Below are 9,839 nucleotides of genomic sequence, written 5' to 3'. Positions count from 1 at the left end.
AGCTTGCCTTGCCTTTCGGCTCTGGAGGGTTCACCAGCGCACGGCTTCCATAGAAATGTACCACTAACCGTGTCTCTACCAAGCCCATTTCGCAGAGAGGACCGCGGGCCAGGCTGGCTCACAGTCCCGGGTCCGCAGCCCAGCCAGAACAAACAGGCACTCCCGGGCACGTCCAGCAGGTGGGGGTGAACACGAAGGGACTGAGCTCGGACGGTGGGGTGTCGCCTGCGTGGGTCCCGCCCTCAGATGCCGTCGGGTCCCGCCTGCAGGGGAGGGATGCGGGGCCAGTGGAGCGCAGAGGGGTCGAGCGCAGAACGCGGCGCAGAGTGGATCGGGGCGCAGCGTGGATAGAGGCACGAAAATGGCTGTGTCCCGGGTCCTGTCCCGCCTGGCAACGGTGGTGTCGGTGGCGCTGGTGTCCCTGGTGGCGCTGGTGATGCTAGAGGCGCGTTGCGCGGAGGGCGCCGGCATGGGCTCTTGCTATGACGGCGCGGGGCGCGCACAGCGCTGTCTGCCTGAGTTCGAGAACGCGGCGTTCGGCCGTCGGGCCGAGGCCTCGCACACGTGCGGACGCCCTCCCGAGGACTTCTGCCCGCACGTGGGGGCTCCAGGCGCCGGGCCACAGTGCCAGCGCTGTGACGATGCGGATCCCCGGCTCCGCCACGACGCCTCCTACCTCACAGACTTCCACAGCCCCGATGACAGCACCTGGTGGCAGAGCCCATCCATGGCTTTCGGGGTGCAGTACCCCACCTCGGTTAACCTTACCCTGCGCCTAGGTAAGCGTGTGTCCCCTGTCACCTTGTCTCCATCCCATGGAGGCCCTGGCAGAGGAGGAGGCCTGTGCACCTGGGGCAGGCTGCAGGACCCAGATGTAAGAAATCAGGACCCCCCGGCTCTGAGCTGCCAGAGACCAGCCCGAGGGGCGCCCCTAAGGGTTTCCAGGGGCAGAAAGCCTCCTTCAATTTTTGCAGAGCTGTGAAACTGGGTGAAGCGACAATTCCCAGGAAGAATTGTTAAGGAAGTGTGTGTGTGTGTGTGTGTGTGTGTGTGTGTGTGTGTGTGTTAGAGACAGACAGAGAGGCACAGAGACAGAGACACACAGAGAGACACAGAGAGACACACAGAGAGACACACAGAAAGACAGAGAGAGACACAGAGAGACACACAGAGAGAGAGACACAGAGAGAGACAGAGACAGAGAGAGACAGAGAGAGACAGAGAGGGAGACAGAGGCCTCCATGATAACCGGGTCCAGGCAGAGACTCCTAATCTGGTCAACTTCAAAGGCCCAGTGGACCTCCAAGGTTGTGAGCAGTCTGGGAATGGGAGTTAGGTGAAATCTGCGGCACCCTGGACAGGACGACAGGTTTCTTCCTGCCACTGGATAACCACTTGGCACATTTGTCTCGGCCCCTCGGCCTTGTCCAGGATTTGCTCCAGCCAGCCTGAGGCACGGTGCAGGAGCACTGGGCGCCTGGGGAAGGAGCCCAGGGCTACCCTGACGCTGGCCTCTTCTCGGCCGACTCCAAGTCCAGATGAGCCCATTGTCTTCCTTGTTATGTCCTGGACACTGTCCGAATCTTCCAAAGCTTTGATAACTTGGATTTAGTATTTTCATAATTCATTTCGGCACTAAACCTGACCTGAGGCTCTTTATAGGCTTTGTGTGTCTCAGTACGTTTTGCTACTGAAATCTCATTTGCATACCGTCTCCAGCCCCAGAATGAAGCCCATTAGGTAAGCACTCCATCCCTTAGCTACATACATCCTCACAATAATACCCCTGAGAAGTTCTGAATTCCAAAACACACCCGGAGACAGCAAGTTTGGATAATAGATGATGAACTGTTCCCACGAAAAACTGGAAGCTCAGAGAGGGTAAGTGCTTTGTGCACAGACACACAGCTGCTGAACAACAGTCAGGACACAGACATTCCTGTGCACTGGAGATCAGACTATGAACTTGGCATGGGCTGCACCACTCATGACTAAGCTGGTTCTTCCCCATGGGTGGCAAAGCCCTGGCAAGGCTGGGAAATGGCCTTGTCCTCAGGAAAGAGAGGTGGGACAGATATTTAGCAGCACAGGCAGGCACATTCCTCTTGTATCCCAAACCCGTGTCCCATGGGTGAGGACGTGGCCTGACTGTCCAGAGCAGGAGGTGGAACTTAGGTGAAGTGGGGTCTGCCCAGACAGGAAGCAGAAAGCTAGGGGAGTTGGCTGATGGGACTGGCAAGACCCCAAGGCCATGGGAGGAATTTGGGGCAGGGTGAGGGACTGTGAGGGAGACACAGTGTTCCTAACAAAGACAGTCACATGTGCCCATGAAATCCAGATGCCAGGGAGAGGGAGGCAGAGTGGGAAGTTGGTGTTTGCCTTGGTGGCAGCTGTGTTCATGGCGGTGCTAGGACCATGCCTGATAAACACCTTTAGATGCTTCAGCGAGCAGTCTCTGAGCATCATAGATCCTCCATGTGAATGTGAGCATGGGCTCACACATGTACAGGGCACATCCTTCCCATCCTACTGGACAGCAGCACCAAGCTCGTAGATGGGAGGCCAGAAGAGTTTGTACCATGAATGAACGACTGTCTGAGTGAATGAATGAATGAATGAATGACAGTGTCACACTGCATCCTGGACACTGGGCCAGTTCAGTGTTCTCTTGGTTCCAAAAGCAGGATGGGGTATAATCATGCAATGGGACTTTGGACTCAGGCATAGTGTAGCCACTACTGAGAAGTTGGGACTCCATGTTGCATCTCAGTTTCCCTGCCTGTACAGTGGGAACAAGAGCAGAGCTGGGGAAGTGGCTCTGATGATGGGGTGTTTTCTTAGCACGCACAGGCCCTGGGTTCAATCCCAGCACTAAATACTGCTGTTGGAACTCGGGAGGTAGAGGCAGGAGAATTAGGAGCAGGCTAGCCTTGTCCTGTCTCAAAAAAGTAAACTAAAAAGTTGCTGCCTCTGAGGACAGGTGCTCAGGTTGGAGCCACCATGGCCCTATGGGTGAGCAGGAAGCCCTGGGTAGGGGCTGAGCCCTGTGGATGGGCTCTGTATCAGGGAAGAAGGGCTCACCCTGTTCCAAAGGCATCCGGAACCAGGGCCTGGTTCTCTTAATTTTGTTGCAACTAACTCATGGGTCATGATATCCAGGGATCAAGGAGTTCCTTGGCCATTAGCTGAGGTGGGCTGGTCACACCCCGGCAGTCCTCTGTTGCCCCTGTGTGCTGGCTGGGAGGGTAAAGTGGGAAGCAGCTCTGGCCAGGGTTCCCTGGAGGGGGTGGGGGTGAGGAGTGGGAGAAGAGGAGGCGGAGGTCGGCTAAGGATGGAGGTCACAGCGTTCCCAGCTCCCCGCAGCTCCTGACATCTGGTCCAGATCCTATCCTGCATTGCTGGTGAGCCAGGTCTTCCTGCCTGTAATGAAAGGCCACAGTGGGGATGGTGGGACCAGCTGCTCTCAGGGCTTCACTGAGGCCTGGAGAAGACAGCAGGGCTGGGGCGAGGGGTGGGTGGAGAGAGGAGGAAACAGAGGGCCATGGGGTCACAGACTGTTCAAGGACCAGTTAGTGACTGTGACTGCACCAAAGACACTCTGGCCAGCATTTCAGCGTGGCAGAATTTATTCTTCACATATGGGGAAACTGAGGCTCTGAGGATAAGGTCAGTTGTTCAGGGTCATACAGGGTAAAATGGCTCAATTCCAGAGCTCCACTGTCTGCCCTTAGGACAGAGTGGAAGGGGCAGCCTGGCCCTGAGCTTTCTGCCCTCCATCCCAGAAGAAACCTGTGTGATGGTTCTTGGTGTCTGTCTATTGTCTTGGGTTGTCAGGACTCTCCCAGGACCATAGAAAAATGCAGCTGGGTCCCAGGCCCCCAGATGGAGGGAGAAGTAGCAGGATAGGCCACTGACATCCACTTGCCCAGTATTTAGGGAGCCTATGACCTTGGCTCTTAGCCATAAGAATACAGCTATGCCCATGACTGCAGGCCAGCCATAAGACACTGTGGGGAGAATCAGAGAATCACATGGGGCATAGAAGCCTCAGCTGGGGGCAGGCAGCCGGGGAAGGTCAGCACTGGCCCTTCAGGGTCTGAAGGTAGGAAGAGTTAAGAGAAGCCAGAGCACTCCAGGCCTGAGGGCCACCGTAGAGGTTAAGAAGAACACCGTAGAGGTTAAGAAGAACACTGTAGAGGTTAAGAAGAACACTGTAGAGGTTGAGGTTAAGAGCTTCGGTGAAGGGCCTGTCTTGGCTAGGAAAGGGACCAGGGACCCTGCAGGGCCCCAGAAGCCCCAAGGCTCCCCAGTCTCCTGATCTTCAGCTCTGTTGTGCCTCCTATGGAGTGGGTGGTATGTTTGCCTTGGCTAGGGCCAGAGCCAGGGGACAGAGTCCTCAATCCACCTCCTCAGGGGATTTGGCTGGAATGCTAGGCCCCAGGCAGGTCAAGAGTCAAGGCAGTGGTCTTGGACAGCCTCCCTCCACCCACGGAAGTGGCCCTGGGCCCAGCTGGCCCTGCCCCCACTCCCCAGGGATCTAGGATTTGCAAAGGTGGAAGGTCCTGCAGTGGTGAGGAGGATGAATACCTTACCAGCCTCCCGTAATCCCTTCCACTTCATCTGTTCTGACTGAAGCTGTGCCTCCCTCCAGACAACAAAATGTGGCTCTCCTTCCCTTCCTGTGGGGCCTTGCTGTAAACACCCTGACTTCTGCTGGCTCACTTTCTCTTTTCAACTTCTGGGAACCCAGACTAGTTCATAAGCCAGTGGGCACCCACGGGGTGCCAGATCCCAAGCCCTGGGGGTGTGGCAGAGAACCTGGCCTGTCCATTCAGCTTAGGGTACCCTCCTTCAGGAGCTTCCGGCCAGGCCTGCACTCGCCTGCCTTCCTGCCCTGGCCCTGAGTACCACCATCATCCTCAGCTGTGAGTGGAGCAGGACCCTTGTTTTCACGGCTTCCCCTCACACTCAGCCCCAGGCCCCCTGGCTCAGGCCTTTTTGGTCCATGTCAGTCAGTGAATACCAGAATGACTGAACAGTGGCTGAAGTTCGCTTGTGAGCCTTGCAGATGTCTGATCCCTTTGCCCTCTAATTATCATGCTCATTTTGCAGACAGGGAAACTGAGGCACAACATTGACCTACCCAGTTATCAAGAGAGAAGTCAGGCATCTGACCAGTGAATCTCGAGCGCCCAGTGTCCTCTGCAGGAGCAAGGGAGGGAGCGAGTGGAGAAATGTTGAGTGAAGGTTGGCCCTTCTAGAGACATTGCTGAAGTGTCCCAAAACATGGCTTCCTTCCTGCCTGGCCCTGGCCCTTCTGAGGCCAGCCAGCCCTTACCCCCTCTCATGGCCTGACTTCACCTGCTGGAATCAGGATCCACCTCTGAGATGACCCACCCCTTCCCAAAGGCATCACTTGTCTCAGCCCAGCTTCCCACCCAAGCCCTAGGCTGGACCATTTTAGCAGCTTCCAAACACCATGTGGTCCTTGGAGCTCAAGCAAGGGCCCAGAGACAAAGGAAGGCCCCAACTGTGCTCCCGAGAGCACTCCCAAAGTCAGGCAGAGCGGAGCGCGGCTGCGTGGGGACCATCCCACAGCATAGTTGCCACTCAGCCCAGAAATGAAGCAAAGTGATGGGTGCTAGTCACAAGGGGACAAGTGCTTCCTGATTCTACTTCTAGAAAGTTCCTGGAACTGTTAAATTCATAGAGGCAGAAAGTAGAAGGGGCCACAAGGGACTGGGGAGGAGATGGAAAGTATTTAAGTAGATAGTGTTGGTGATGGCATCACAGCGCGAAGGTGCCTGCTACCATGGACTGCACACTCAGAAATGGCTGAGAGAGGATTCTTTTAATGCATGTACTCTTCTTAAAGAAAAGTGCTCCCTCCCTGACTCCTCATATACTTAGGCAAGTACTTCTCAAGTCAAACCCTCTTCAGCCCTTGTTTGCCACAGTGTCCAGTCACTCTCCAGACCCCTTAGCCCTTTTCTCCACTGTTCCCTCCGCCCTTCCTCTGTTTATTTATGTCCGGCTGTGGTTTGGAATGTCCATTCCCCCTTCTTTGCAAGCTTGTATTCTGTAGACTCCAGTGATCCCAGCTGGGACTGGACCTCAGAATGGTTCTTGACACAAAGCCTTGTGCAATCACCGATCAGAGAAAACCTGTTTTCTCTCCCAAGCGAGACAACAGACTCGACAACCTTGACGTGTGTTAGGTGGGAGGGCTGGTATGGAGCCAGGCCTGGTTCAATCTGGTTCCTGTGCCTGTGGATTGTGATCTCAGAGGGACCCCAGTTCTTCACAGGGATTCCAAATGCCCAGGGCTGCCAAAAGCTAGCTTGGGAAATACAGGTCTTGACAGTGGATGTCAGGGCCTAGGGCTCAGGCCTGGGATGACTCTCACACCGAAAGTATCTCCCAGTGGCAGGTATCAATGTCGGGCCTGCCCATGTGCTCCAGCTCAGATCTTGCTGCCCCCCTCTGGTGCCACCCCCCGCCCCACTCCTCCCGGATCCCCAGATGGCTGTAATTAAAGTTTGTTTTGTTTCCATATTCCCAAAATAAGCCTGGCCTACCCACCAGGTCAGCACCGGATGCAGACCAACTTGGTTTACGGCAGTCCTGTGTCTCGACAGGCTTTATGTCCCAGCTGGTGGGATAGATGTGTCCTAGCACCTGGTGTTTGGCTCAGGTGGCCCTTGCCATGACAGCCACTGCATCTGCAGCCACCAAAGCCTGGTGGCAAGTCTCTGCGTCTCCATGAGCATCTATATCCCTTTCCTAGAAGCCCTGTCTCCCTGGGCATCCAGAGAGCCCCCTTGGAAGGGTAGCTGGCTCTGCATAGCTTTTTTCTGAGGACCAAGAGAGATTCTAGTGTTTTCTATGTCCAGTTGGGACCTCTTCTCTCTGAGCTGTGGGCTTCTCGTTAGCGGAGTGCATACCACAATGGGATTTGGGGGGGAGAGGGGTCTCAGACAGACAGTGTGCAAATGTGCTCAGCTGGCACATAGTAGGTGCTCAATGCAGCAGGCTGGGCTGAGATGCATGAGAGGCAGTTCAGGGAGTTGGGGAAACAGTATTCAAGGTAGAGGGAACAGTACACTGGGTGGCCTAGAGCAAAGAAGAAAAACCATCACCCTGGAACCTCTCTGATTCCCGGAGCCTACAAGAGCCTGGGTGGCTATAGGTGTAATGCCTGTGACTGCATATCGGGGCCCTTTCCTGTCCCTGCCTTTCAGGCTGCCTTCCTCACAGAGAAGGCTGGAGTTGTCTTCTGATTAACTCTCCAACAAACCACCCCTCTGAGCCCCTGTGATGTGCCTCAGCCACTCTCCTGGCTCAGCAAGGAAGGAGCGATGATGTTCCCCAGAGCAGAAGTCTCTGCATGCAATCCGTGACCCTCTTTTTCCGAGGGCAGCCTCCCTGCCAGCCACCTTTGAAGTGTCCTGGCTCCCTCCTGGGAGGTGTCTGACTGCTCACTGTTTACCAGGCCGGCAGCACCTGTGTCTGCCCCAGTGCCTGCACATCTGGCTACATCTGGGCATGGCACTCCTAGCAGGGAGCCGGCCTGGCACCGCCTGACCCCGCCTAGGCCCCTGAACACCCTCTTGTCTCAGAAGCTCCGTGCCAACTGCGCTGCCACAGAACTCTAGAAAACATTTTAAAACGGAACCTGGCAAGGCGGCTGCTTTTTAAAAAGTTTCGTAAAGCTGGGTTTTCTCCAATTTTAAATTAGAACAAGCTTCAGGAAAGAAAATTGGGAAAAACAGGGAAGCTGAAGGAGGAACAGTTGTGCTGAGTTCCGAGGACAAACATGCTCGCCAATTAGACGGCTGTCTTTGGGGCCCATGCCTTTTGTTTGGTTTTTCTGAGACAGTCCCAGGCATCCCAGCAGGCCTTGAACTCACTGTATAGCCAAGGATGACTTTGAACTCTTGATTCTCCTGCCTCCACCTCCTGAGTGCTGAGATGACAGGCGTGTACCACCACACCTGACTGGGACCTAGTCTTTTAACTCTTTTTTTTTTTTTTTTCAAATTATTTCTGTGTGTGTTTTCTGTGTATGTGCACACAGGTCGCCTCAGGGCGCTGTTTCTCAGTTGTTAGCCACTTCATTTCAGGGTCTCTCACAGGACTTGGAACTTGTGGATTCAAGTAGGCTGGCTGGCCAATGAGCCCCAGGATTATCCTGTGCCCACCCCCACATCTGGTTACAGGCACGCATCCCGACAACCAGTCCTTTACCCTAAGAGTTCGAACTCAGGTCCTCATGTTGTGGGGTGAGCCGCCTCTCCAGGCCCTCATGTTGCCTGCACAGTACCTTGTTTCTTTTTTGCCTTTTACCATTTTGGCTCTGACTTTGGTCACTGTGGGAACTGCTGTCCTGTCGATCCCTGTAGCTGCTTCTTCAGATTTCCCAAGTCTATAAAGTGCCTTGGTGGTTGGTCTGTGCTTTCAGGCCATGACCCCCACCCACGAAGACTTCTTTTGTCGGTTACTGGGAATAGTCCTGCGGCTCCTCATCTCTGTCAGCAAACTGCTTTCCCACAGGAACAATGTATTTACCCTCAATTTTTCTTTTGTTGTGGTGCAATAGGCATAGCTTATCATTGGATCCACTTTCAAGTGTATGCAATTTGGGGTCTAAACACATTCCCCCTGTTCTGAAGCTGTACCAAGGGCTTTCAACTTAAGAAACAGAATGGGCTGGCTTCCCCCAGACCCTGCAGCCCCATTATAAAATGTTTAATCTTTTAAAAGTATTTATTTTACTGTTCAATTAGGTATATGCTGTGTATGTCTATGTGTGGGAGTGTACACAGGAGAGGAGGTCCCGAGGAGGCAGAGAGGGTGTCAGGTCCCTTGGAGCTAGAGTTACGGTAGCTGTGAGCAGCCCAGTGCTGGAAACTGTAGTACTCGGTAAGAGTCATCTCTCCAGGCCCTGTACTACTGGTGTGTGTGTGTGTGTGTGTGTGTGTGTGTGTGTGTGTGTGTGTGATGTGTGTGTGGTGTGTATACCTGGGGGGGGGGTGTGAGGGTGTATGTGTATGTGTGTGGTGTGTACATATGTGTGTGTGGTGTGTGATGTGTGTGTAGTATGTGTGGTATGTGTATGTGTGTGTGTGTGTGTGATATATGTATATATGTGTGTGGAGTATGTGTGGTTGGTGTGGTGTGTGTATAATGTCTGTGTGTGTGTGTGTGTGTGTGGTATGTGGTGTTGTGTGGTATGTGTGGTGTATGTGTTTGTGATGTGTATATATATGTGTGTGTGCTTTTTGTGTGGTATGTGTGTGGTATGTGCTGTGTGTGGTGTGTGTTTGTATGTGGCATGTGTGGTGTGTATGTGGTATGTGTGTGTATGTGTGGGCTGTGTGTGGTATTGCTGTATGTGTGGTGTGCATGTGTGTGGTGTGGTATGTATGGTATGTGTGTGTGTGTATGTATGTGGTGTGTGTGGTGTGGTATGTATGGGGTGTGTGTGTGTGTGTGTGTGTGATGTGATGTGTGGTATATGTGTGGTGTGTGTGTGTGTGTGTGTGTGTGTGTGCACGTGGAAGCCAGAGCAGGTCAACAAGTGTCTTCCTTTATCATTCCAGCCTTGTTGCCTTTTGACTGGGTCTCTCACTGAACTGGAAGCTTGCTGTTTAGGCTGGCTGGCCGCTAATACTTGGGATCTGCCTGTCTTTGCCCTCCCCCACTCCCACCCACTCCATTCTGGGGTTACACATGCAGCTGTGCTTGACTTTACATGAGTGCTGAGATTTTAACTCAGGCCTTCATGCTTGCCAAGCAAGTGTTGCCATCTACTGACTGTCCTCCAGCCCCTCCTGGCA

General features: G+C 54.0%; 1 protein-coding gene across 1 annotated transcript in view; it reads left to right on the top strand.

Annotated features, from left to right (window-relative positions):
- Positions 1-289: 289 nt before the first annotated feature.
- Lamc3 (laminin subunit gamma 3) overlaps positions 290-9,839 on the top strand; it is a 59,102-nt gene continuing 49,552 nt past the window's right edge. Inside the window, exon 1 of the mRNA XM_036184527.1 lies at positions 290-779. Coding sequence (XP_036040420.1) covers positions 362-779 — 418 coding nt within the window. The 5' untranslated portion in view covers positions 290-361. The remainder of the gene's footprint in view (positions 780-9,839) is intronic.

Source organism: Onychomys torridus, chromosome 4 (assembly GCF_903995425.1).
Source record: "Onychomys torridus chromosome 4, mOncTor1.1, whole genome shotgun sequence".
In the NCBI taxonomy this organism is placed as follows: Eukaryota; Metazoa; Chordata; class Mammalia; order Rodentia; family Cricetidae; genus Onychomys; species Onychomys torridus.
This window is presented reverse-complemented; position numbering and strand designations above follow the sequence as displayed.